Source organism: Pelecanus crispus, chromosome 1, assembly GCF_030463565.1.
Source record: "Pelecanus crispus isolate bPelCri1 chromosome 1, bPelCri1.pri, whole genome shotgun sequence".
Classification (NCBI taxonomy): domain Eukaryota; kingdom Metazoa; phylum Chordata; class Aves; order Pelecaniformes; family Pelecanidae; genus Pelecanus; species Pelecanus crispus.
Window position 1 is genome coordinate 154,038,487 of NC_134643.1, and position 27,329 is coordinate 154,065,815.

The 27,329-nt window shown below is 44.2% G+C and overlaps 1 protein-coding gene across 1 annotated transcript in view; it reads right to left on the reverse strand.

Moving 5' to 3' along the window:
- Nucleotides 1-1,377: 1,377 nt before the first annotated feature.
- LONRF2 (LON peptidase N-terminal domain and ring finger 2) overlaps nucleotides 1,378-27,329 on the reverse strand; it is a 30,996-nt gene continuing 5,044 nt past the window's right edge. Inside the window, exons 2-12 of the mRNA XM_075719916.1 lie at nucleotides 16,970-17,088; nucleotides 13,547-13,669; nucleotides 12,351-12,512; nucleotides 11,663-11,888; nucleotides 9,550-9,646; nucleotides 9,086-9,200; nucleotides 8,228-8,349; nucleotides 7,250-7,408; nucleotides 4,031-4,193; nucleotides 1,924-2,073; nucleotides 1,378-1,563 (exon numbers count right to left, since the gene is read on the reverse strand). Of these exons, the coding sequence (XP_075576031.1) occupies nucleotides 1,405-1,563; nucleotides 1,924-2,073; nucleotides 4,031-4,193; nucleotides 7,250-7,408; nucleotides 8,228-8,349; nucleotides 9,086-9,200; nucleotides 9,550-9,646; nucleotides 11,663-11,888; nucleotides 12,351-12,512; nucleotides 13,547-13,669; nucleotides 16,970-17,088 (1,595 nt within the window). The 3' untranslated portion in view covers nucleotides 1,378-1,404. The remainder of the gene's footprint in view (nucleotides 1,564-1,923; nucleotides 2,074-4,030; nucleotides 4,194-7,249; nucleotides 7,409-8,227; nucleotides 8,350-9,085; nucleotides 9,201-9,549; nucleotides 9,647-11,662; nucleotides 11,889-12,350; nucleotides 12,513-13,546; nucleotides 13,670-16,969; nucleotides 17,089-27,329) is intronic.

Genomic DNA, 27,329 nt, shown 5'->3' on the forward strand with positions numbered 1-27,329 from the left:
CAGACTTCTGCACATGAACAAGTCTTTACATTGGTCTTGCTATGCTTGCAGCACATGGAGATTCAAGTCAACTTTTTTTTCCTGTTGGTAGTCCAGTTCCACTTATAGGAAACTATGCCAATTGAATTGGTAACACTGTTAGTTTTTTCACTGGCAGTTGAGCAAATGTTGATCATTTGACTGACAAGCGATCAATTTAATAGCTATCGAAGTTGGATATTAACAAAACAATACATAAAAAAAAATAACCAAAAAGACAAATGAAGGTTAACACCTGACTTAAGCTTGCATTGAGACTTGCCTTTATAGGTTCGGTTTGTGCCTCCTTTCATGGTGTATCGTGGACTGATTTCCATCACATACAGCAACTGGTACTAAACTACAATACTTTCGGTTTAAAACATGTTCAGTAGAGATCACTCCAACGTAACGGGATGTTGGCATGACACTGCAGGCAGGAGGGAGATGGAAACCTCTCCGCATTTCATCCTCACCGGTCCCACATGTAGAACAGGCATTCAGAGCAAACTGCAGCATGCCTTCCCCGTACTCGGGGTGAAATCATTATTTCACAGCAGAGTTTTTCATACTTTAGGGAGCCGGTCTGATTTGAATTTAGCGATAAAGACCAGCTAGGATTACTTTGATTTTTCTTTTCAAATAAACCAAAGTACACCTTTCCAAACATTTTGTACTTACTCAATCTGCTACAACACATAAATCACAACACAAGGGATTACCTCAGGCTACCAAATAGTGTACTTATTCAGTAGCTATTATTCTTTCAGATAAACATCCTCAGATGCCTTGACCACAAACAGCTTAATTTTTTCTTTTCCTCAGAGACTGCTATTTGCTGAAAAGAGAGAGATGTGGGTGTATGACAGACTGCCTACCAAATCACTAACAGAGCATACTGTTGGTTATAGTCTTCATGCATACTTCTGCCGGGCAGCATAACTCCTCTTCTGTTCACTACCTTCAAGAAAGTCTAGGAAACACCTCTTCAATCCACTGTCCAGTTTCCTTTTCCTACCAAGTGGAAATCCAAATCACATGCAGGCCAATGGTGCTACTCTAGTACTTAACTCTCTTGCAGGCTAGAAACATCAATTCTATCGTAGTACTTTGAAGCAATTATCCACATCTATCAGCTATGCTCTAACTGTAGCACAGCTTTGTAGAGGCTCAGATTTCACCAGGACAACAGGAGAGTGCAAGGTTTGGTGAATACCCAGGATAACAAACCGATGCAATTGATGGATGCTGGACGCAGTCAGAAAGGGCTGTTCCTTTTTGAAGGAATCTCTAAAAAAACAAAAAAACAACCCCTCCCCCTCTGCCCTCCCCCAGAACAACCTGTCGTGAGATGTTTTTGGTGCCCACTCACAACCGAAGTCCATGTTATCTGGGTCTTTTGCGAGTCACAAATATCAATACGCGTCTGATGGCAATAAGACGATCTTTAAGGGAGGTCATAGCCAATATAGCCAGCTGAGCTCTGTTTTCCAGAGGCAACACTGCCAAGAGCCACCAGTACCAGGCAGGACCACTGGGGTTGCTCTGCAAAAGGATGGAAAGACATGCAATCATGTATTCACCGGCACTGCCCCATGAAGAGCACCACCTTCCTTCCCACCTTCTACTTCTATTTGCTAAGAAAGTCACCATAAACCAAACAGTTCAAGCAGCAACTAAACAATTTCAGGTGCTCGCCCTGTCTGTATGTGCCATTAAGACTGATCTCTTCAGGTATCAGCTTACACTGATATATTGTTTTCCACGCTTCACACTAATAGACCAAAAGTGGGCAAATAAGAGCAGCTCAGAATGCACAAAAACACAGCAAAAACCTGTCAGAAAATAGTCTTGTGTAAAAATTACATACAGAATAAGGATGCGTAAGTAGGAAGATTTTATTACCTGTGGCTCTGGCTCTTTTCCCGGCATGGACCCAAAATGATTGAGAATTTGCACTTTCATATTGTCTTTAAGAGAAGTAAACCAGGCAACAGCTTGATCATAAACTGAGTCATGAAGGCGGACAAGTTCTTCATATTCCGGTCCTTCAACCTTATTGTTAAAAGAAGGGAGACGGAACAAAACAGGTTTGATACCGTGGAGTCCATACGCTTCCCCAGAAGCAAGCGAAGCAAAATAATGCAGTGACTACAGCTGTTCAAATGCCCTTATCTAAGCAAACTGTATCCAAGTCTCAGATTTCAAACCTGTGATGCTGCAGTCTTTCTACCCTCCCCTAGGTGTTCTGAAGTGACATTTCTTGGAGCAGTTACTGCCTTATTAATATCCATTCCTAAGGCACAACAGAAGAATCTGCTCTCTAATCCCCAGACATTGTATTAATCATCTCAAACCCAGAACCTCGACTCCCTGTCACAGAAGGACCTCTGACCATTGTTATATCATCTGGCAAAACAAAAGGAACACTATTGCCACCGAGCACAGAGACAGGGGCTCTACAGCATTTAGAGATCAGCAGTATTTTACAGAAGTGTTAAGGCCATAGTAGGACAGCCAAGGAGGAGGAGGGCAGACACCTGAGCAGGCAGGAAGCAGGGAAAGCAGATGCTTTCCCAATACCAGGAACAGCCATAAAAAAAGACCCTCGCTGAGGCAGAGTGCTTTAGTTGCACAGGCCTGATTATTAGCCATTAGGGAAAAGAAAAAAGCATAAGCAAAACCTACTACAAATTGGTGATTTGGTTTTTTGTTTGGTTTTTTGGCTTGGGGTTGTTGGGTTTTTTCCTCCCCTCCCTGTAATCTGTACACACCAATGGTGTGATTCACCTGTGCTACTCAGATGCACATCTGAGCTAGCTGCTCTGGATGCTCTTCATAGTCAAGGAGAAACAGCTCTAGAGGGCAATTAATCCAGTCTTAAGGTAGGTATCTAAGACAGAGCAGAGTGAGATTTCTCACCATCAGATATAACAGGAACGTAGAGTGCTGAACACAGACGTCAGCCTCTCAGGTGAGACAAGGTAAATCTCACCCTAATTATGAAGAGGTGGGTCTCTGGCACCATCTACAAACAACACCTGGACAGCTGTGTTCCACCGCCCTCACTGGGGATTTAAACACAGCAGAGCCCTCACTCTGAGCGTACTAGCTACTCCAGCCTTTCGCATGGGGAGGCACCTCCATGCGATCTGCCTTTCCTGCCCTGGTGAACAACTGCAACATCCTGCACAGGTTAGAAAAGCCCTATTAAGACTTTACAGATTTGCACTTCAACTATGAGAGCACGCTGAAGAGCTACATGACTGGACTGGACTTCATCAACTGGCATGAAATTACTACTAAACTCCATGTTAAGAAGGATCAGGGTTTTATAGACATGCTCTAAAGATGATCCAGGAAGTCATCATTAAGCATGACCAAAAATCCACCCTTTGGACAATACCCATCACAAGCACCTCACCTGACACAGATTTTGTAAGAGGACTTGTTTTTAAGAACTGCTGCCCTCTCTGCCTTTCCTGCTCTCAGCCAGCTCTGATGGATGCTTGTACAGGCATGGTTAACTACAAGTCACTAAGATCTTATTTTAAGAGCGGACTCCCACATTTGTTTGAGGACCTGTTCTGTAAACCAGGGCTTGGAGGGCATATGAAGTCTGCCAGCTGTCTGTTCACTGTAAGAAGAGAATAGTCAGTTCTTTAACAACAGGGGCACGTGTTCTTAGAAGGGTTTCAAGTCCACACCAGTTTCAAAACATTACCCTGACCTCACCTACGCATCATGACAGACCTCAGCACCTGAGTCTCAGAAGCTACTTTGAGACCCATGAAGGGAGTTGCAACACTTCAAGCAGAGATAATTATAAGGGCAGAAAGGAAGAAAGGGAAGGAAGAGACAGTTTGTTCCATGGTTTTCGAAATAGAGCTTTAGTATTTATAATGATATTGGTTTAAAAATAAGGCACAGCTAGCTTGAAATGCAACAAGGAAAGGCTGTTTAAGTGAATCCAGCAATACATGGGTATGAATAACTTTGCACCATAGATCACCTTTTTATCTTCAAGATACTCGATGTTTGCTGTGTTATATCCATCTCGCTGGCCATGGCTTAAGACCCTAAAACGACGGACACCAACTGTATCAACAACTGAGCGCCCATCAGGAAAAAACTTTACGTCCCTGATCTCTAATATACAGCCATGATCTGCAAATCTGAAATGACAGAAGGGCATAAAAGTGGAAGTCATCAACAAGTGTTTATATACATCAGGACAAATACTGGGCCTAATTCACCATTTTTTATTTGAAAGAGGATCCTGCTTTGGTGTCAATACATTTCTGCTTATTCACATAAGCCACACAACCCCCACCCTTTCTGCCTTCCCTCGGAGGTCCAGGGCAGCAGCATTTTCAGAGCGTAGATATTGGGAGGAGAAGGGGCAGGGAAGGGTTGGGAAGGGACAGGAAACTAAATGGAGCATGTTTCATGCTGGGAGTTGCCAGCTGCTGGTGGCAAATTCACCTGGTTTGCAAAGAAAACAAGACGGGTAAAGATACCATAAGGAAGTTCAGAAACTGAGGAACAAATGCAGGGCTGGGAGGGCTATCCCCCTGCTCTGAGGTGTACGCAGAGGATTACAGGCTTTAGAAGGCAAAGGCTTCTATATGGCAAGATTTTTCTTGCACTTGTATCCTTTAAGTTAAAAAAAGAAAAGAAAAAAAAAGAAAAAACCAAAAGCAAATAAACCAAAAAACCTTCACAAAAGCACATTTGTATCTGTTATATTTAAAGTAGGTACAGGGTTTAATCACATCCTGGAAACAAGCATGCAGTAAGTTTTTATTTAACATTATCAGGCTTACCTACTCTACATTTGTGCATTAGTGAGTTCACTAGGGAGGCTGATTGCACGGTGACTCTTCACCGTGATGTGTTCATCTGCCAGCATTTGTAGCTCTGTACCTCAGCCTACTGCTAACCAGGATAATGCACTTTATCTAGTCTCATCTCAAGATATCAAATCCCTGCAGGGTGTGATAAATGTTTCATCACGGAAACACTTGTTTTACCAGGGCTTGGCCATTTCTTACATCAGGGTGATGAAGAAACAGCAACACCGTGGGGAAATGAGTCTTGTTTCTACTCTACCAGAAATGATGGTTTTGGGGGGACGGGGATGGGACCCTGACCGCTGTGAACAACCGTTCTCTCCCAGCCATCGTACAAAACAGAGGAAGAGCAAGAAGAGTACAGCTGCACACAGCTAAACCCTGGTGCTCTACAACTGGGTTACAAGCAAGTTTATTATAGCAATATTAGACTAAACACTATTTAAACAGCTATATAACAATTTTTTAAATTAAGGATTTTAGTGACATTCATAGCAAGTTTAGAAATTAATGTGTAAGTGATGGGGTTGTTTTTGTCATTCTTTGAGAAGTTACTTTTGGATAGAAAGTGACTTTGATTAGAGACAAGAAAGCACCTAGAGATGGGTGTAAGATGTACTGACACATTAGAAGTTCATAAACAATTCTTCTCCTAGTTTTAATTTAAAGTGGAGAAATAAAACACAGCGAGGTGATGAACTGAACATGTCTTGTCACTGTGTTTTTCAAGGGAGGCATGAATCTCAGCCTTCCATATCCATGTCTTAGCAGATGAGGCAAAACAAGTTTCCCCACTTATTCTATTCACAGCTGATTTTGCAATTTTGAATAAACAAAAGAACTTCTTTACTTGTGTAAGAAGCTACAACAGCCTGCCAGGTGTCTACAGATGAAGGCTTCCTGCACATTGGTGTTTGATTTAAGTAGATGTTACCATGCTTAAAAAGTTTAATTATTTCAATGACTTGAAACAGACAGGACATAAAATCTAACCATACTGGTTGTATTTTTAAATACCCTTTATGACACTAATAAATCAATTCTTCTGTTTTTGGGATTGTAACTCCTTGGCCCTCTGTATTAGACCTGACTACAATAAGTTTGTAGTCTTCTCTTCCTCTCTTCCACAAGCCTTCACAAATGTAAGGGGAGTTATCAAACATGTCCTAGGGTCATTTTGTCCTCATAAATATTTGTTTCCAGAAAGTTGGTAAAAGGCCTGGAAGGGACTGGGGAGCATCAGCTGCTGTTGGCGCCTGAACTCGACTGAGTGCAGCACCAACAGCATGCCAAATGGCATAAAGCACAGCCAGCGCCAACTGGAAGCTGTAGCATCTCCTGTGTTCTTACTGCCACCTTACCATCCAGTCTGGGAGAGAAAAAACAAAACCCCGCACAAAAACAAAAACCCCCAAACCCTGAACTGGACAAGGAAAGGCTGCCAAGTCCTGGTATGAGTGCCGCCTTCTCAGCTCCCATGACGATCACCTGCAAAAATGCTGTTCCTGAGGATGCCTGTCTAATGTATTCTTAAAAATTCCTACACTGGTCATCCATTCTACATTCTGCATCACTCCAATGCATCTTCTGAAGTCAGCAACTATCTATTACATCTTGTAAGGTAGCCCTTTCTTAAGAACACCTAATTTTTTTCCACAACCGTCCTCTTACCCCTTCACCCAAAAAACTACTACCTATAAAGGACTTAAAAACCTGAAGGTTTTAATCTAATGATTAGCATTACGTCTCTGCATAGGGAGCTGGAAACACACCAATGTCAGAATTCACAAAAAGTAATTAAAGGTAAGATCATCTAGAAAGACAATGGAACCCACTCACTGCAGATAGGTTAGACATTGCAACACAGCAATAAAGACAAACATCAAAATTCAACGTTCAGCAGCAGAACAGGCTTCTCAGCCAAGGGTATACTTTGTCTCATTCAAATGATGCCATCTATGCAGGAAAACTATGCATGGTTGGTGGTTTGGTTTTGGTTTTTTTTTTAAACATTATTTGTTTTTTAAAACTGAGCAGACAGAGGAGCAACCTCATTCAGACAGACAGCTTTCTCTAGAACAAACAGGCTAGAAAGCTGTCCAACCACACAGACAATTAAGCGCTATTTTTGGAGCCTGTAGTAGCAGGATGACTTGTATTCTTGCTATCCATCCAACAGGGAAGCAATAAAAATTAGATCTTTGTGTCAAAGGGAACGTTTAATATATGAAACTAAAAGCCAGCCACTTCTGTATTGGTTCATACAGAACTGGAAGGAACTGCAGTGGTTTGGGCAGACAAGTATACTGTGCTGTAGTACTCCATTAGTGTCACAACAGCCTCTGCAACAACACGACATCCTCAGCGCATGTCCTTACCCTTTTAATTCGTCAGCTAAGCACATGCCAAACTGCTTGGTACCAGTTTCCATGCATCTTCTTATCATTAGACGATAACGAGGTTCAAAGACATGGAGTGGGCAAGGGATGGTAGGGAAGGCCATGGTACATACGAAGATGGGAACATCTTTATTCAGACTGTAAGATAATTGTTTAAAAAAAAAAAGATCAGCTTTCTTCTGGGTACTGCTATATTCAGCATAAACGCTTAATATGACACTGAGTCCAGTGGTTTCTTTAGACTCATTCTTTGTAAACATGTATCTGGTCAAAGTTTGCCATTTTTACAAGACACGTATTTCAGGACTCTTTCTGTTAGTACATTAAAGAAACAATCCCTCTAATCTACTTTCATAGAGGAAGAGTCAGGAAATAATAGCCAACTTCCCAAATGTGTGTGTATCAATACTTAAATACAAGTAGTACGATTTTGGTGATAACTTTTTATAGTAATACAGTACCTAAGAACTAACCACGTTCAAAGCAAGGTAATAGAGAATTCCCAAGCTCAGTAAAGCCTTTTAATTTTGAAGAAGCCCACTAATCCTTACATTATTTTTTCAGGCTTAATTCGATGTTTTATTTTTCTTTTTAGCTGAGTTGTAGCGTAAGATCCACAAGTCACTGACAACACTGAAGCCTTGAACTTCTCCCAACCTGAAGTATAACCCATTTATAATTGGGCTTCTACTTCCAGAAAACCCCCATTATAACTTTTAAAGCTATTATATTGTTTCAGAGGAAAAAGCAATTATCTTTATTTTAAGAACGTTGTTGTGCCTCTCTACCATCCAAGCATATTGTTTCTTGTTTATCTGCAACAAACATGTCGAAAATACAAAACATCTGGCAGGTTCATTCATTTTGTGCATTTTCATAAGCAAATGAAGCTTCTTCAAGTAATTTAGATTAAAAATACATTTTTTAACAGCTGTCAGTAGTAAAATGAGAGCCTACTTTGACAATTCCTTCATTTCTTCCTCATAAACTTTCTTCCTTTCAGATAATTCCTCTGGCAAGTAACGGACTATCAGTTCTTCTGTAAGGACGGTCTTCTTATAAGTTCTGCTTGCCAGAAACTGCAAGGAAGAGTCAACTCCTAAGTCTGATAACGAGAAGTCAGGTAACATCTCTTCCTCCCAACCCATCCCCTTTCCTAAGGCCAAACAGCATGTTAGTTCAGGATTGCACTGATTCCTCCTCCTTTCCAGCCGTCAGGTATCAAAACTTCCACTTTAGGATATGAGGTTCACTCCAGTGCCTATTTAACTATAACCCTGTGCCTTTTTTTGGCAGAAGCTGTACTACAACCAAGAAAGTGCAGTGCCTCCTCGCTTTCATGAAAAATACATATATTATTTTCACCTAGAGCTGCCAGGTTACTGCTCCCCAAGAAGTACTCCACACATGAGACACGTTATGATGATCTTAAAGGTCTTTTCCAACCTAAACAATTCTATGATCCTATGTCAGCTGAAGCAGAAGTTTTGGCCAAGGAGCAACCATTCCTCATTCACCACAGACAGAGATACAGACTGGAGAGGTGGTAGGAATGGGGCTACAGTTGGGACTCCCCAGGCACAAGCCTGATGTGACACTGGAATCCTCAATTCCTTTCAGCACCAGCAAACCTCACGTCTTCCAAGGAATGACAAAATGTATTCTGGAGCAAATGAGGTCTGTGCACAGCTTGATGCTGTGGGTACTACTGTGTTGTTCTGGTCTGTGAGCAGAGCACAGAAAATCCCCACAGATGTGCTTTCAGAAGAACACAGCTTTGTATTTTTTTGTTAATTAGGGCAAGGACATACTTACTTCTGACAGCTTTTCTTTGCAGAGTGGGCAATGCGGATTATGGTCAAGGCAACGCTCAAGGCATTTGAGGCAAAAGGTGTGTCCACAGGGAGTGGTAACAGGTTCATAGAACAACCTGAACATGAAAACACAGAACAAAAAAGCTAAGCTGCCAACATAAACAATGCAAATTTCCAAACTGTGGAAAGGAGTGACTAGATCCGGCCACCTCTTCCTTTCCTGCTTTTGTATACATCACAGGTGACAGTTTTATCTAAGGACATAAAAAAGGTTTTCATTTTTAGAAGTGGTAAACAATGGAGAAAACCACATCTGTAAAAATTCACCAGAGGCAAGGTTCAGGAAAAAGGAACAGAGTAATGATTTAGACATTCTCTGGCAGGTTTTCCTTCTGACACCATGAAAACTTTTTTCAGAAGCTAGAAAGGCTTTCCGATCTTAATCCCAGGTCAATGCAGTCATACCTCATGCAGAGGGAACACTCAAAATCTGATGCATCCACCAGAGTTGTTGGTATTTCACTTGAAGTGACAGTGGTGTTTTCAGGTAAAACATCCGCATCTAAGTAGGTAAGAAGATTATTATATTAAATATTTAAGTATCACTGCAGTTTCAGATGCTAAGTCGTTTTTCCATAAAGAACCCAATTTATCTCTTTTCTTTTTTGAGTTTTGCTCCAAACAAACGTATTTTCCATCTGAGTTTTAGACTTTCTGGCAGGAAATCTTTCAGAGAGCAGAGGATGATGTCTATGGCCAGAGAAAGCACTTTAGAGCTGAATACCCATGATTTGCTTCTCCAAAAATGGTTTGTGTTTTTTTTTTTTTTTTTTAGAAGTAGATTTTTTAAAATATTCTGCTATTGCTTTCCCACCACCACCACCACCACTCCCACATCAGCCAGGCCAGATGTTTTAAAGTACATTAAGTCCAAAATTTAATTTGTTTACACACAGTCAAACTATTTCATCAGTGTTTATTATAGATTTCTCAGCAGGGGTAATTTTTCTTACAAGTAAAAAAAAAAGCTTATGTTCTTCTAGACTAGGCTGCTGTGGAAATCCCATGTTTCAGACAGCTTAGAGTTTAAGGACTACTGGACCTGCATTAGGTAATACTGATTTCCCTAGCTCAGCACTCTGCAAACACAGAGACAAAACACTTCACTTCAAATTCTGCCCACCCTGCTTTTTTGGGGGTGGTACGTATCCCTGTAGTTAACACACTTAAAGGGTATGGGCTTCAAACTTCGCAGCAGCAGCATTTAAGCTCAAGAGCTATCAGCTCGAGCTTCTGATGACATTTATACAAGCAGATTCTGCAACTGCTATTACAATCTGCACCTTTGCTGCTCAGTGATGAGTTGCAACACAGCTATGAATGCTGCCTCCATGTCCTAAATTCTTCACCGTTAAAAAAAACCCCTCAGCTTTTTAAGTTAAAACACTAGGATGTTTTGTTAAAGGATAACTTATGCTCAGCATCTGGTTTATCTTGAGCACAGACAGAATAGGGGAGAGGGCACCGGTGTTGTGTGGCCTACAAAGAAAAACAGCGTTATCTTTAACCTACATCTCACATGTTAGCATTTAGTAATAGCCAAAACCTAACTGTTAATTCTGCAAATAGTAACATGGCATCAGGATCTAGCACAGACCCGAAATTAATGGTTATGGGTAAAATGCGATCTCTGGCCTTTGCTGTGAAGACACAGGCAGGTCAGATTTCACAATCTGTTTACTGAGTCTGCAGTTCACAGGCAAGTACAGGGTTTTTCCCTTCACAGCAACATGATCAGAGACTGGCCATACACGGATCACTTGCAGAGGTGGCAGACAGACAGCAGCACTTGATGACTTTAATATGTCAAGGCAGAAGTCAGATTTGTCAAGAAGGTGGGGCTTTTTTTTTTTTTTTCTTTTAAGGGAAAAAACGCACAGTAATATAGCAGCATTTTAAAAGCCCCTTTTAACCAATTATTTCACTACTCAGTGCAATATATTGCCTTCAGCATTTTTATCCCAGGGTAGTAAAAACACTTTGGAGGTCTTTGTTAGAAGCCTGAGAAGCATACCAATTGTAAGCACAGCTATCAAGTGACAGAAAACTGGGGGGGGGTGGGGGGGGGGGCTTATTACTCTTCAAAAGGCTTCTTTGTTTGCTTGGAAAATTTCATGTAAAGTTGCATGTGACTGTTTCTGGTGCCAGTTAAAGATTAGTTTCCAGGCTTACTGCATCTTTCCTTCATATAGAAAGACAATGAAGTTCAGCTATACCTCTGAGACCTAGGAAAATGGAAATGGCACCAGCAACACAAAGACTAAACCATTAGTGGATTACACACTAGAAATGGCCCATTTGAGAAAGAAAAAGAGTGTCCACTGAATGAATTGAAACTGCTCTGGAATAAGGCAAATATGCTGTTACAGCATAAACAGATACACCAGACAACAAAATATTATTCCAGTCCCTGTAGGGAATGTTTCACTGACACCTATAAAAAGGGAGGAGGAAAAAAGTAGTTTATCATTTTTAAGTATCTGCAAAAGAAATCCCCTTTCTAAGCCACAACACAAACCTTTTTTAGGAATCTTATTGGGGACATCCAAGCTTTGTAAATCCCTCATATCACTGGACAGCTTTCTTTTTAAGCCAACCCCAGGTAAACTGGAGAGAATAGCTCCCAAAGACTTCTTGTTGTCTTCAAAATAGAGATCCAGAACATGATGGGAAACAGGAGAATCAGTACTTCTAAATACATCAGATTCTTGGGATGGGGTTTTTGTTAACCTGAACACAGTATCCTAAAAAAATTAAGAACAGTTATATACAGCATGAGACAATTCTGTTTTGTTTTTTTCCCTATCAGTTATATACATCAGCAATAGATCAATGTCCCTACAGTAAGCTTAGCAAGGGAAAAAGGTCCATATCAAAGAAGGCCTCTCTCCAGGTGCATTAAATAGGGACACTTCCCTCCCTACAGCTCCCATCTCCAGAAATTATGTTCCTGCGTGCATAAAAAGTGTGTGGGGGGGGGGACGGACAACACACAAATACAACCAATTCCCATGTGAAGGCACCACACCATTTTCTGGAGTTTCTTTCTTACTTTTCTGAGGAAGTACATCCCAACAAGAGATCCAACAAGAATGGAGGAAACAGGCTTACCATGAAAGTAAGTGCAGACAAAGACAATGTCACATCGATCAGACAGATCCTTGTGTTACTTTGGGTATTTTTATGTTGAATGCTTTTTACTTTACCTTCGAGGACCCAGCAATAGAGCTATCTTCTGCAGCTGACTGTGTGTTTATGCTACTCAGAAATGCAGGTTTCAATCTTGTATGGGATGTTCGACTAGAGAAGGGTGCTGTTAGACTATCATGCACATTTTCAAAGGCTGGGAAAAACATCTCACACATTATCTAGTCAATTAGAGAGAAGAAAAAAAGAAAAAAATAATAGTAATTATGACACAGATATTTATGTTTGTACAAACACAGATACACAAACTTCACAGCTTCTGGATGCCAAGAAGCTTGCAACAACCTGAAGATCCTGCATTCCCCAGTGCCCAGAGGAAACCTGAACGGCAGTCCGCACCACAGCCACAGACACATCGCAAGGTGCTCTTCTGGCATCCACCTCCCTCCCCGAAGCCCTCTGCTCCTCAGGAGCGCCCAGCGCGGCAGTCAGCTGCATCCTCCTCCTGCCTCCACCCTTCTCCACTCTGACCCTCAGACCCCCAGAAGTCTTCAGACCATGCTCTCCTATCAGAACTGGTTAAAAGAGACGTGTTCCAGTTATCATCTGCATCCATCTCCTCTATCCTCAGACTCCACCTCTAGCTAAAAGCTGTGTGGAGCCTGTTGCCCTTCTCACCAGTCCCCACCAAGCGCCTTGCCAAATGCCCATTTCTGTTTATAAAAAGCTGTCTGTATGGACGGTCACAAAGAACCTGACAATGGCTGGTTAGCAGTAAGTGTGTCTCTTATGGGAAGCTATACAAACCGCTACAGAGACCGCAGGATTTTTCCAGGACAGGGCAGCACACACCTCCCCCTTCTCAGCCCTCTGCCACTTCCCTCTTAAAATTGGTTTTCTGATGGCCACTAAAATCAGTGGCCTTGAGCCTACAAAATCCAGGTGTACTCAAATCTAGACGACATACTGCAAGTGTAATCTACAAACGGCAGAGGCCAGACCTACAGAATTGCAGTGGAATCCACAAATACACAATCCCTCTGGTTTGGAGGGATTGTATATCCAATACATTTGTATAAACCAAACCCAAGAGGTGCCTCGCACAGCATAATGCTAATAAGGTTTATCGGAGAATCTACTGAATCAAATTATCCTTTGGCTGTTTACTATCACCTGAAATAACAAGAATTTTACTTAGCTGCAAGAGTAAGAGCAGTGTGATGACCAAGAAGTGGCCAGTAAATACATTTTATACCTTTTGGGCTTCTTTCTTCATTGAGCTCCATTCAGGATTTAAGGCAACACAATAGAGAAACTCCTTCAATGCTTCCTCAGTCCTTTCCAATCCAGAAAGAGCTTTTGCTTTCACATAATGGCCCTGTTCACACAAAGGAAACGTACAAGTCTAGAGATCATTTCTGAAGTGGCAGCAAGAATCCAGCAAACAAACTTGGAAGTTCACACCATTCTGCAAGTGAAGAATAAGATGCTTTTTGGGTAACAACCTCTTTGATCCACAAAACTGAAAAAAAGTCAGTCTCTTTTGCTGAAAGAAGATGCCCCAGGAACCCACTGCTGGATCACCCCCAGCCAAAGACACCACTCCTTTCCTCAGGGGGCAGGCAGGGACCTGATGCAGAATGAGGAGGGGTATTTGTCTCCCCAGGGACCGAGACTACTACATATCCCACAGGGCTTGATACCCCAGAGAATGGTTTCACGTACCAGGGAACTTAACAGCAATGAAGCTGCATGGGAAAGGCAGTGACACAGGCAGGCTGGAGGTGGCAGCTGAGGCAGTGAAAGATTTTAGGTTCAGGACACCCTCACTTCTCCTGGGTGTCTTACCAGGACAGAGATGATTTTTCACCTGCTTTATTTGGCTAGACAAGACCAACATTATGAATTTAGGGCAACTCACCAATACTTAACCTGACCCATTTTAGCCCATCCTACCTCTCCCACATCCTAGAGTAACACATCCATGGCCAACACGTAGGATAGTCAGTTTGGGGACAAGTCCTACTTTATTTGTTACTAGTAGCAAGAGAGGAAAGCCCCACCTCCGAATTTTCCCATGGTTATCCATTTCCAGCTCAAATCTGACTATGGAAATTACTTCCTTAATGATGAAAAGAAACTAAGTGTACATTTCAACATTTGCCTCTTGCTTATTAGACAGAAGTGTGCTCTGCAAGCCCACCTCTGATCCAGAGTATCTCTAGGCTGTGCTGAAAGTACAATTTCAGTAGTGTAAGAGACTGGTTCGATAAGCAGATACACTTTTCTATTCTTCACACTAATGCCGAAAGATCCAGCATCACGTAATCTTCCTGAGCGGGTACCTCCTTGACTCTTTCAATGCAGCCCTTCAAGCTGAGGCCTGTTAAGATCTTTACCTTTCTACTGTCAGGGAGAAGGGGGCTTGTACCAAAAGCAAGTAAGGGGCACTGCGTAGGACAGGTTAATTAATGTATGGCATTTGGTGACCTGAACAAGAAGCCTTGGTACACACCAATCTCGCAAGGTGAGATACATTTTTCTTTCCCTGAATGCAGTAAGAAGAGAGGTACTGTGAGGCCTGACCCTGACCTTCTTATCTTGAGACTTGCACAGCCTCTGTAAAACCTTTTTAGAGAGATCCTAACGTGCCTGACATCGCTGTCAAGATTACTCCACTTCACTGGGAAGGCCACAGGGCTGTTCAACCTCATCCTCTGGGGCCGCAAGAGCAACTTCCTTATCCAAGCTGCAAGGGAGGACGGAGCTGGGCTGTCTACGGACAAAATACCTAAAGATCCAACACCAGAAGTTAGACCCAGGAACTAGAGGCCCCTACACTTCAGAGACTACTGCTGCCACCTTCCCTTTCCTATTTTCACGGCCCTGACAAGCATCGGATTCAAGGGTAAAGTCCAGGAAGGACTTTGTGCAGCAGGCAGGAGGGCATCCATCTGCCACATAAAAGTAAAACTGGAAACTTCTCCCTGCCTCAGGGAGTCCAAGGACCTGGTTTTCATAGCAACTGAAAAGCAACCAACTTGTTTATTGCTCTAACGACTACAGTGGACCCAAGAGCTTCACCAGTAACTCAGCAAGCCATTACATTTCAGTTATCAATAAGCCAAAAGGTACTGGTAGGTGAATGCTTGCCTCCCAGGAGCTGCTCCCAAAATGAGTTTAATTTTATGGCCTTTTTTTTTTTTTAACAACACAGCACATGTTTGAGCTAATCTCTGCCACTGGATGAGATACCGCAGGATACAAAACAAAGCAGATGCTGAGAATTCCTGGAGAACATGGATTCTGGATCACCACAGCTTACGTGGAAGTTCTCACACACACATGCAAGCACAAATGAAATGCATCTGTGACACTGCTGGTTATGCCATGATGACAAATTTCATTTTCAATTAGCATTCTTCAGAGATGTGATTAACGAAATCTTTATGCAGCTACGACTGACACGCATCACATTTCCATGGATTCTAGGCAAACAGAGAAGACACTTCAAGAAAACATTTCAATGCGTGTAATTCATCTTTCTCCCTCTGCACAGAAACCCAGCCAATGCCACCTGAGATGGATTCCTGACTTGATGAGAAATGATCCTAGACAGAAAGGCAAATTGGAGGCGGGGGGAAGATTATGAGCTGCCTTCAAATAAGAAAGGTTTTAATGAGTGACAAGACAGATAGCCTTCAGAGACAAGTATCTGACTTGTCAGAAACTAGACGCTTCAGACAGCGCCTCGCTGCTCACCCCACGTTCTCCCCAGCTGGAAATGGACAGCTAGCTGCAGCCCCCACATGCCGAGGCGGGCGGCTGAGGGATTCATACAACACCTCCTTAGCCTTCGCAGGGAAGCCCAGGTCTGCCTAAAATCCTTCCCCAATTCCCGGTGCTACCCTCTCTCCAGGTAGCACCCAGGGGCTTTATCTGGTCAAATCTGTACCACAGTTTTGCTACTGATGGGTAAGGGACTGACTGGAGCTGTAACCCTAGGTGGGGCGAGCCGTCAGACACCCAGACTAGCCTCAGGCAACCAGCGGTAACACCACCACGTGCTTCCTCCATTTCTCTCTCATAACATCATTTCTGATGCTCACTTCAGGCTGCCCACGAACCAGTGCCCCTTGCAGCACCTCCTCTTGTTATGAAAAAGAATCCCAACCTCTCTATGAATCATCATGATGCAGGAAGGAATCACAGATATGAACTCTTAGTATTAAGTGGGGGGAAGGTGAGGAAAATAATCCTGAATACAGCCTGGGGTGCTACTCAGAAAGACACATTGGCCAGCAGGCCGTCAAAACCTCCCGCTGCCTGGGACGCACCATCCCAGAGGGAACCGCAGGGCGATCCCGGGCTACCGGAGCCTTACGGACCCGATTCTGCTGCCAAGCTGCAGCACTACCCCCGACAGATCGACGGGCACCAGCACAAACAAAACCGCATCACCAGCTGCCCGCCACTGAGATCCCACTGGCTGCAGACACACTAAGGACCTTCCAAGACTTGTCCTACGAAGTACTTAGCTTTTGGTAGACATTCCCAGCTCTGATAATGCCACGATATTCTTCCAACAATGCCCTCAGCAGCACTGTCCCCACCACAGAGAGAAGCCCCGAGAACAAGCAGTTTTCATTTTGGTCTTTACGACATGCAAGCACCATACCGCAGGCCAGTGGGGTTTGTTTCGGCAGAGGACATCTGCGTCGTGAAGAGCTTGCTGGTAGTTTTTCATTGACGTACAGAGTTCTGCTCGCTGTGCTATTAATGAACACTTGCAAGGAGCTGGAAAACAAAAAAGGTTACAAGGAACTTCATTAAAAGAAGCAATAGTACGTGTTAAATACAGTAACCTAATTTCTGGCCAGAGTAACCTAAAAAGCACTACTGCACAACAGCTACATTTATACTCTCCTGTAATGGAAAAAAGGCAGCTCCTTCCTTCTTTCCTTCCCAAAATATATTCCTCTCAGCCTGGAAGCAACCTCTGTGTTTTATCTAGCAGGACAGATTTCATATTCACATACAGGATGCCACCTGCTCTTAAGAAAGCAAAAAGAAAAAAAAGTCCCAAGTGTTCCTCCCTCCAGTGTGGCTTTGCTTGAAAGAAATCACCAACACAGGACTTCAGTAAAAATGTTCCTGTAAGCCACTCATTAAGAAAAATGCACACAGCCTTCACATTTCGCATCCACTTGCCACCTGTGTACCTTGCCCTCCCCAGGGCAGGCAAGCCTCTCCCAACCACACGCATTGCCTCAATACCCACACATTCATGCACCGTTCAGTTTGTGTGGATTGTGAACATCTCAAGCATTATTATTCTGTCTTAAGGTCTCTATAACACACTTGAAGATGGAAATCTAGCTCCAACACAAAATTTCAGAGTCACAGAAAAACTCTGGCTGATCCATGTTCAGCTTGTCCACCAGGACCTCCAGGTCTTTTCTGCAGTGCTGCTGTCTAGCCCAGCTTGTCCTGTTGCATGGGGTTATTCTGTCCCAGGCACACTTGCTTTTGCTGAAGTAGGCAAGACTGGTCAGCCCGTGCACCATATTGCTGGTCTGAATGCCAGCCCTGCCCTCCAGCACATCAACAACTTCTTCGTCCCCCAGTTTGGCGTCACAGACAAACTTGCTGACAGCGCGCTCATGGAGGTTGTTAACAAGGTGTTGAACTGCGTCAGCCCCATTACCAACACCTGAGCAATGCCACTGGTAGCCATCTGCCCAGCAGCCCTCAAGCCATTAACCACCCCCCTGTGCCCCTGAAGATCCAGCCAGTTCTCCACCCATCCCACCTCTACCTCCCCAGCTTGGCCAGGAGCACGCCGTGTCAGGCTGCGTCAGCAGCCTTGCAAAAAAAACCACCAAGCCCCAAACAACGCTCTTCCCTTTGTCCACCAAAGCAGTTATCTCATCTTAGGAGATGAGATTTAGGTATGATTTGCTCTTGGTCGCTCTTGTCCTTTGCATGCCAGGAAAGGCCTCCAGAGGGCTGGAAGCTGGCTGCTGGATGGTGGCAGCTAAGCACAATACCCCTTACCCAAACGTGAACTGGTTAAAACTGTCATAACTGGGATTAAACTTCAAAAAAGATTCCAAGGTGCGCCGAGAGACAGTACCGCCTCATTTCTGCAAATTTTAAGCTTCACCTCTAAACTAGTTCTCTCGAGACTTTTCCTGCAAACGTCACCTCCTGTATGCCCCTACCCAGGGCTCTTGTCTCCGTACCTCTCCTGCTCTCTCCAGCCTGCTTTGGCTTCACTGTTTGCATCTCACTGTGGCACGAGCATCCTAAACCCGTCCTCAGTAAGAGCACATTGCCCATACAAAGCCTGGGCACGCACCCAAGTGTGCATGGACACACAGAATAAGCTCATAACTGCTGCAGGTGCCACTGCTCATTAAGTTCAAGCACCTACCATGAGGGATGGCCCAAGACTACCTCCCCCTTCCACCTCCTCCCCTCCCTCGAGCTGACGTTAGCGCTCGTGCAGCAAACCAGGTTCGCGTGGTTGCACAGAGAACCGGAGCAAGGAATCAATGGACTGAAAGCTAATCCAATAAAAACAAATAAATAAAAAGGTTTAAGAGGATCAGTTTCCCCTCAACTGGTTCACTGTACAGCCATGCAAACATGAGTGCCAGGACAAGGGATGAGGAAGAAAGCAGCAGCAAGGACTACTGCCTTTTTTTGGCTGTAGTGGGGACTGATGCCTGATACACTAATTGCAGAATGACATACCAGGGTTGGATGCTGCCCCAACGGTCCCAGACAGTGACAGCAAGAGACTGCACCTAAAATAAGGAGCTCTGTAGAAGCTAGTTCACACTGTGGGGCTTTTTTGTTTGTTAGTTGTTTTTTTTATGTTGGTTAGTTGGGTTTTTTTTAAAGTATTACACATGCATCCTGCTGCAGTGACCCGCACTTGCGGTCTTTTTAAGAATTATTGCTGCAAGTTAAATGAAATTGAAAACAATTAAGCTAAGGTCTTCAGAAGCAAGCTTCCCCCCCCCCCCTTTAGTAGATGCTCCAATATAAAATTATTTAATTTAACTACCATTTAAAAGAGTCTGCATCTTCTGTTTGTATTGAATACAAATGCATACTCCATACTTCCATCATCGTATCTGCTGCAGGGCATTTGTGCATGTATGCAAGTATGCTGAGGGGGGGTAGGTGCAGCAAGCAGAGGTACATGCCTCAGCAGCCAGGCAGAGCGCTGGGTGGGGTATTTTTTGGCACCACAGGGGAAAGGGAGCAGTATGAGATTAGGGGGCAAGGCAAGCCAGCTTCCCGCTCCTGTTCACTACTGCACATTTCAGCCAGCTTCCCAGCACTCTTCAGCACACAATTCATACACGGTTCATACATTCAGCAGACTGGGAGAGAGAACAGCTTCATCGGCTATTTTTTGGGATCTTGTCTCCACTGCAAGAGTTTTAAGTGAAAAAAACCACAATGGTGTGGCAAAGGCCGCAAGTCCTCCTGAAGCAGAGTCCAAAGGCTCTCACAACATGAAGGGAAAACAAGTTACTGGAAAAAAAAAAAACAACCCACCCCAAACCAACCACCCTAAGGCAAACAGGAAAAAGCTGCATGTATTCAGGGCTTACGCCTCTCCTTCACCATGTCTCAATCAGAAAGCGTAAGGCGTGGCCCATCTTAATGAGTAACTGGCAAGGAATGTTTAGTTAACTGGGAGAGAGAAAGGGGCGCGGGTGGAAACGGGGAAACCCCTGCTTTGCTAAAGAGAGCCATGTTTAAGAGACTATAGTATGACAGGTTTTCTACAGGGAGATGAAGCGACTAGACAAGATGCCGTAGCTGGAGCGGTGCCCAGCCTCCTTCATTCAAGCTCACCCCGCTCAGAGACACGGCGGTGCAGCCCGAAAGCTCACCAGCTCCACACCCAACCCGCACGTCCCCTCGTCCTCAGCCTCCTGCTGCTGGCAAGACCGTCCCAGGAGGGTCCACGGCTGGTTCAAGGGCAAGGCTAGATGGACTGAAACATCACATTCTCTGTCAGTGGAACTGTGGCATCAACTGGCTGACTCCAACTTAGCGTATGTGTAGATAGTGGGAAGAAAAAGCAAGTATCTAGCTACAGCCTAAATAACTACAGGGTTTCTATAAGCACCGTGGTATTAAGTTCCACGCCGCCGCACATGTTATGGTGAAAAAAATTAGTCACAGAAGGTGGATGGAAAGGGCTCGAGGACATACAGAGTTTGTCAATGCTGCTAGATGCTGGTATACTATAACAACTGTTAAGTTTATTGGGGGGGGAGTGAGGGGGAAGTCACACAATAGCCAACAGTTTGTTTTAAAATAATGCACCCATTCTTTCTTCTGGAGGTTAAAGAAAAAAAGATTTCTTTTATGAAGTGACTTATTATTTCAGGCCAAATTAAAAAAGAAAAGCGTAGAAAATTTTGCTGTTTCCACAATACCAGCAGATGGCATTTCCTGAAGTAAACTCTTCTGGGAGCCTGCAGCTGCACAGCAAAATTTATGTCCTTGTCAGCATCACGGATCCACTGCTGAGGCTCCCAGGATCTGCGGCTCCAGGCAGCCGGGACAGAGAGACTTCCTCGGAGCTGCAGGTCCTGAGAGCTTTCCCATATGGCTGCCTTCCTCCCTCCCAGCCATAATCCCATGGCACCAGACAAACCCCCATCCAAACAGCACCCAGAGCCGAGGGGCTTGGTGGCTCCTCCACATCCTGGACCCTCCTTGGGACTGCCAAGTACTGCCTACCCCGAGTGTTGTTGCCAGCTTAGATTTTCAAAAATCATTAGCTTTCTGCTCACACCACCTTTGCACTCATTTGCAGATGTTTGTTAGATTGTGCCTCTACTTATGCAGAAGCTAACACCCAAAATTACTTTTCCAGATATGCCCAAGCATTCAAGTATTTAAAATAAACTCAACCTATGCTGCTTGAGGTCGGGAGGCTGACAGGAGAACAGGACTCCCCCAAACCTCCTTGTGCCAGAAAGGCAATTAGAGCAATTAGAGAATTCACCAAAACTGACCACAGATGATGGTAAAAGTAGTAAACTACCGCTGAGATTTCTTCCAGGAACTCAGCACGGAAAGAACAAGTTTAAAGTTGCTAGAACTCCCTAATCCTCCTTATCTGACATTTCTTCCTAGAAAAGCACTTTTTACTCAAATCTGTTTCAATCCTAAGCATATTTCCTAAATGCATGAGCAGAAGTAAGTGTCGTTAAAAAAACACCTTAGTCTTGCTAGCAAGAGTCAGCCTGGGGAACTTCAGGGGAAGTTTTTCCCACAGTTTAAAGACACTTCTGCCCCTGGAGAGAGGAAGAAATTTGGCTTGCTTTGTTATGTTATGCATTCAATTCTGGACAATTCAATATTAAAAGCCTTTTCGTAAGCTTGAAAAATAATACGAAACATTTATTTTTCATTTCAGTGAGAAATTAACAACATTTAGTAATTAACTGAATAGCAAACTAGTTTTTCTCCTCCAGACTTCATGCAAGCATGACAAGTCCGCACACAAAAAACAGATGCACAGGGGTCATTTGGTTGGGGGGCAGGGGAAGGAGCACGCTTGATAAAATAATTAACAGCAGCAGTAAAGACATTCAGGACATGCGAGTAAAACTTCATTCTACAGCAAAGAGGAAAACCAAGGTCAGTTTCCCAAAACTGATTAAGAGGGACAGTGAAGACGATGCATACTTGCAATCAGCAAGCCCACACTTTCTCACTTATCAGTCTACATTAATTGGACTAATAAGTGGATTTTTTTTTTAAAAAATGGTGTTTTCTGAATACCCTGGCTTTTCCTCCCTGCATTTACATCACTGGCAGTCTTCAGGAGGTGAAGTAACCGAAGACCCCAGAGGAAGCATGCAAGATGTTTTAGCACACAGAGGATGCAAAGATGGAAGCCTCTTCCTCCAGAAGCCCACTCTTGCAACCAAGCACATCAGCTGTGATTAGGAAGTGCATGCTTGCAAACAGTACTCGCAGGCAAACTAACACCTATTTCCACCAGGTCACCGACACCGACAGACATAGCAGAGTAGGAGTTTAGGCGCTCTTGAAATCAGCTGCGCTGAGGAGGAGGAGGAGGAGCACGAGGCACTCCGCTCGGAGCCTGCACCACCAGGCAGCAGCTGGTTTGCATGTGCAAAGACCTCTGTCCTCATCCACACTCACGCTGCCCACAGCCAGCCTACTAAAACACATCGCTTCCTCTGATGGGGTCTGTCTCCCATCAAGTTCTGTTTATTTTATTTTATCTTCATGCAGATATGAGGTATTTTTCTTCATGCTTTTCTTTGTTCAGAAGCTTCCATTACAAATTTCAAAAAGCCACCCCAAGCCAAAGTTTTGTCTCCCCTCACCTCCAAGGGAAGCAAATTCAGATGCCACCAGAGAGCTCCAGTATGGCTAGTTTGCTCTACACAGCTACAGAGCTGGTCCACACCTGACTCAGATGTCATCTCTACACACAACCTAAGCGCACCGAGATGAAAAAGCAGAGCAGACCTATTTAAACCAGGGTAGACAACTTACAGCCACCACTTCACCGGCAGAACTGAAGCCACAACCCCCCTCCCCTTGCCGTCCCACCCAAAAACACAGGACATCTACCCACTCACTTCGTTGCCCTGCAGCATGCTTACCTAGGTGCTCTCTGGTCTAGGGGACAGGGAGACATCAAGAAACTCCCCCGTATTATCACTTCAACTGAAGGAAAGGACACCAGCAACAGATGAGCTGGATTAGTCTTAAGAACATACAATTTAAGACTGAATTAACTTCTTTGCAGGCCTCTATTTCACTGTTCAGAAGTCCAGACTTAAGAACACATTTTTCTGTGTGCTGGACGAAATGCTTTGGATTCCAAATAGTTTTATTTCAGGCTCAGTAAGTCCTCAGCTAGGAAGCTCCATACATTATTTAAAGCTGGACTGTCACCACTAGTAAGCACAACTAATCACTGCTCCCATCATTACTCTGGAGAAACACCGTAAGGGAAGTCATATGCTACCTGGAAGAAGAGCTGCTACAAAGAAGGTGCAGCTAACTTTGCGCCCTTGCTTTCATGTTGTACCTGTAGCCTCACGAGGCAGAAGCGTGACAGACCAATTACATTAACCTACAGTTTAGCTTGCATTTCCACAACTACAAAGCCAGTGATACCTTCCTTACAAACCCATTAATTGATAAATTGCATGGTACGATGAAAGTACACAATTCAGGAATATCCCAGTGTAGAACCAGGTGTAATATGTTAGATTATTGCTCCCTCCTATCCACATCCTAATCTTTCAACACATTGCCAGATGCATGCTACTCTTTCCAGATAAAATAGCATGAATCAACACCTCTTTCCTCGATTTTTCAGTTCCCACTCTACCCTTCAGACATTGGGCACTGCTTCAGGTGACGTACCCCAAGTCCATCTGTGGCTGCTTGGCACTAGTATAACAAAACCATTAAGTACACAAATGTGACTCATTTTCAATGCTTACTAGTTCTCCCAGAATTTAGTTCAGGGTTCAGGTAAGTTTTCCTACACCAAAGCCTCAGTCAGAACTGAAGTATCCTCTCAGCAGGTACAGAACTGTCCCAAAGCAAGGTGCCTACAGATTGAAGTATGAAGACATAACAAGCAAACTTCAAAAGGAAAACAAAACACCCCAGCATGTCTCCAAAGCACCCAAGGAAAAGTCCTGACACACACCCCCACCCCGCCCCCAAAACGTGGAGCTGTGCTCGGTGCACATGAACCTGTGATTGCAAGGAGACTCCAAAGACACGTGCTTCACAGCCAGGCGTGACCAGCCAAGTAGGTCTGCCACAACCATGGTTAACAAGATCAATTTACAGCCAGATATTCTATCATAATATGACTTTACCGGTGATAACCTAATTGCCCTCTTTGTCACGATCGGTACATAAGCTACATTTCTACCAGTTACTCTTCAGGTCTCTATAACCTTCTCTTTTTCCAGTTAAAGCTTGCTTCAGCCCAGAATTTCTGACTCTGCAAGTTGCAAAAAGGACCTTCTTGTTTCTCAGTTACCACCTCACCGCTTCTGTTCTCAAATAGAGCCGATCACTTAATACATCTGTAAAAGAGAAAACAAGTGGTGCAGTATCCTACTATTTTAATATTAGGAAGCGCAAGTCAGTTCTATAAAAGTCATCTTCCAAAAGCAAAAGACATCCTGTTATACTTTACTACAGCAAAAGAAAAAGAGAATACACTGTTTGAAGAGACTTCAAAAATTCTTCAGACTTTCTGATACACAGGTATAGTTCATTCTCTAGGATTGCTGAAGTAGGTCAATTATTTATAGGAAATTACATCTGGGTTAGATACATGGGGGGGAATACTCACCCTATCTTAAGCGGTACGTAACTAAGTTACATGAGCAATGTTAACTACCAAAAAAACCACCCTACACCCAAAGACTGCCTCCTGTGCAGCATGACGCCTCCTCCCCTTTGTGCCTGCGATGGACAAGCCTCCTCTCCACCATGGCCCTAGTCCTGCAGCCCCGCAAAGCCTCTGGCTTCAGCAGACCCTCTGCAAGTGGGCAAAACTTCCAGAGATCTAACTACAGGATCTGAGCTTTCAACCACAAGCTCTTTACAAATCAGGAGTAATACGAGCTCCTGCTCCGAAGTACTTGACACATTGCCAGTGGTGTCATATATGAAATATTTACTACTATTTTTCAAGCACTACCTCAGTAAAAAAAGGCGGGGGGGGGGGGGGGGGGGGGGGGCGCTGAGGGACAGAAGTCTGCAAAATATTTTAAGTTTAAAAATAACACTCAGACTACTGCAACAGCGTCAAGGTAACCTTGACTCCTACTTTTACACATTTTTCTGCCCCTGTAAAACAGAACAAACAGGTTTTGGAGACACCCTTTAAGCAGATTCCAAGAGGCGCTTTTACAGAGGGATGGGAAAGTTCCTTTTTTAGTACAAATCCTCTAAGCAGCAAGCATGTACTATTTTTTGTCGCATGTAATTTCAGAAAGAGTACCTCTCATTCTTCACTTAGAAGTCACAGTTTCCTTTAGGAGCTACAAAATTAAATATTCTTCTGATAAATTATTAAAATGACTGAACCATTTACTGTTCCAGGAGTCATGACAGCTGTCTACCATGGCAGGTTTTTTTTAAATTTTTTTTTTTTTTTTTTAAATGACTGGTACAACAAAGACTTACTACTTTGCTACTGGAAACTGTTCCCAAAACCCTGTGAGGAAGGAAGATTTGGTCAACCTCTTTTTTACCACATCAGAAAAAGACAACTGACCTTATCTTCTAATAGAAATCTTCTAGAAATAGTGTACAAAGGAAGAGACCATTGAAGAGCTTGAGAGCCAGTATGGAAGGTCAAGAGATGCAGCAAGACACGCTTATTGTCTATGTGCAACACTGCTAGGTTTTTTTTTTTTATTTTTTATTTACCTCTTTAAGAGTTACTAATGTAAAGGCAAGATGGAAGGGAAGGAAAAGCCAACGATACACATCAACTACCCGCCTATCAGTATGCCAAGAGTAGCGTAATTGAATTTGTTTGCAAAGACGCTGACATGAACAACTGCCTATACAGACCAGAGGAGACAAGACAGGACAAGAAGGCCACAGCTGTTCGCAAATACTCTGTATTGAGGGGAAACCATCCCACTTGCTACCTCAGCAAGGCAGCAGCCACGAGCTCAGGAGCATGGAGGCAACACCAAGACCCTCTACAGGCAAACTCAATGCTTAACTCAAGAGGGTGATGGGGGTACGGTGACCCCGAGGAGGTGAACCCCCAGCACACTACCTAAAACTGCAAGGGGAGCAAGGCTGGGGAGCAGGAACCGGCACTGAACTACCATCCCAAGAGACTCTGCTTGAGAATAGGTGTATTTTGGCCTGAGACCTCGTCCTTGCATGCCTGATGCTCCCTTTACAGCTCTTTTCTCCTGCCTCCTGGCCTGCCCTGCCCCCTTAATTCAATTTTTAGGAAGAGAGAATTCAGAAGGCACCAGGTATATTTCCATTAATTGCCTGACCACAAAATAAATTAATGCTGACTGACCACATTAAGCTTTCTTTTGGATCAGGCCAATTTATGGTGAACCTCCGCTGGGATGAGAGGGGAGAAACCTCTCTCCCACAAGGTCTGGCCAAGAGAGGCAGATCCTCCTCTTTCCACCAAAGCTCAAGCAAGCTCCTACATTTTGTTTCTGGCAACACCCCAAACACCCTCCCCGTGGGCTGGGGGTCAGCGTGCAGCTCTCCACCCCAGGAGACGAGAGATGGAGCATCTCCAGCACCCAGCAGCATCTCCCTCGCTTGCTCTGCGGCGCACTACCTCTGACACGACGTCAGGTTTGATGCAAACTCGCCTCCTCTCCTTGGCCTTTCCCACACCGTTCTTTACCCACTGGAAACTGAGATCCACGCAGAGGGCTTAGGAAGGAAAGGCCCCCTTGGCACATATATCCGTCATTGACTCCACCATGTTTTAAAGCTGAGCTGTATCAGAGTTTTATCTCCTACAAACTTCTGAACCCCCTGGGGGGGCAAAAATGAAAACGCTAGGCAATTTGAGCAGCTACGTGAAACTTATTTCTGCTCAGAAAGAGCCCATCGCAACAGAAGTAAACACCACTCTGAGGGATCGCTGCAGCTTTTACTGCTCTCCGGAGACAGCGATGCTTCTCAGGCTTGGCAGACTCCGGAGGGACACTTTGCAGCAGTGTGTATTTACAGGCGGGAGCCAACGTGCCTCACACAGAAACGAGGTGTCCTGGCACGCCGGTGTCCAAACACGGTGTGTGCCACCGCACTGGAAGCCAGACACGATTGCACAGCACGCAGCAGGCAAGCGAGCACCTGCTTCATCGCACCACAGGGGCCGGGCCATGGCCACCCCTCCCCACGCGAAGAGGCTCGTTTGGGATTAGGGTCAGGCGGGCGCGGCGGGGGGGACTGCCCTTCCCAGCAGAGCCACAGCCCTGCGT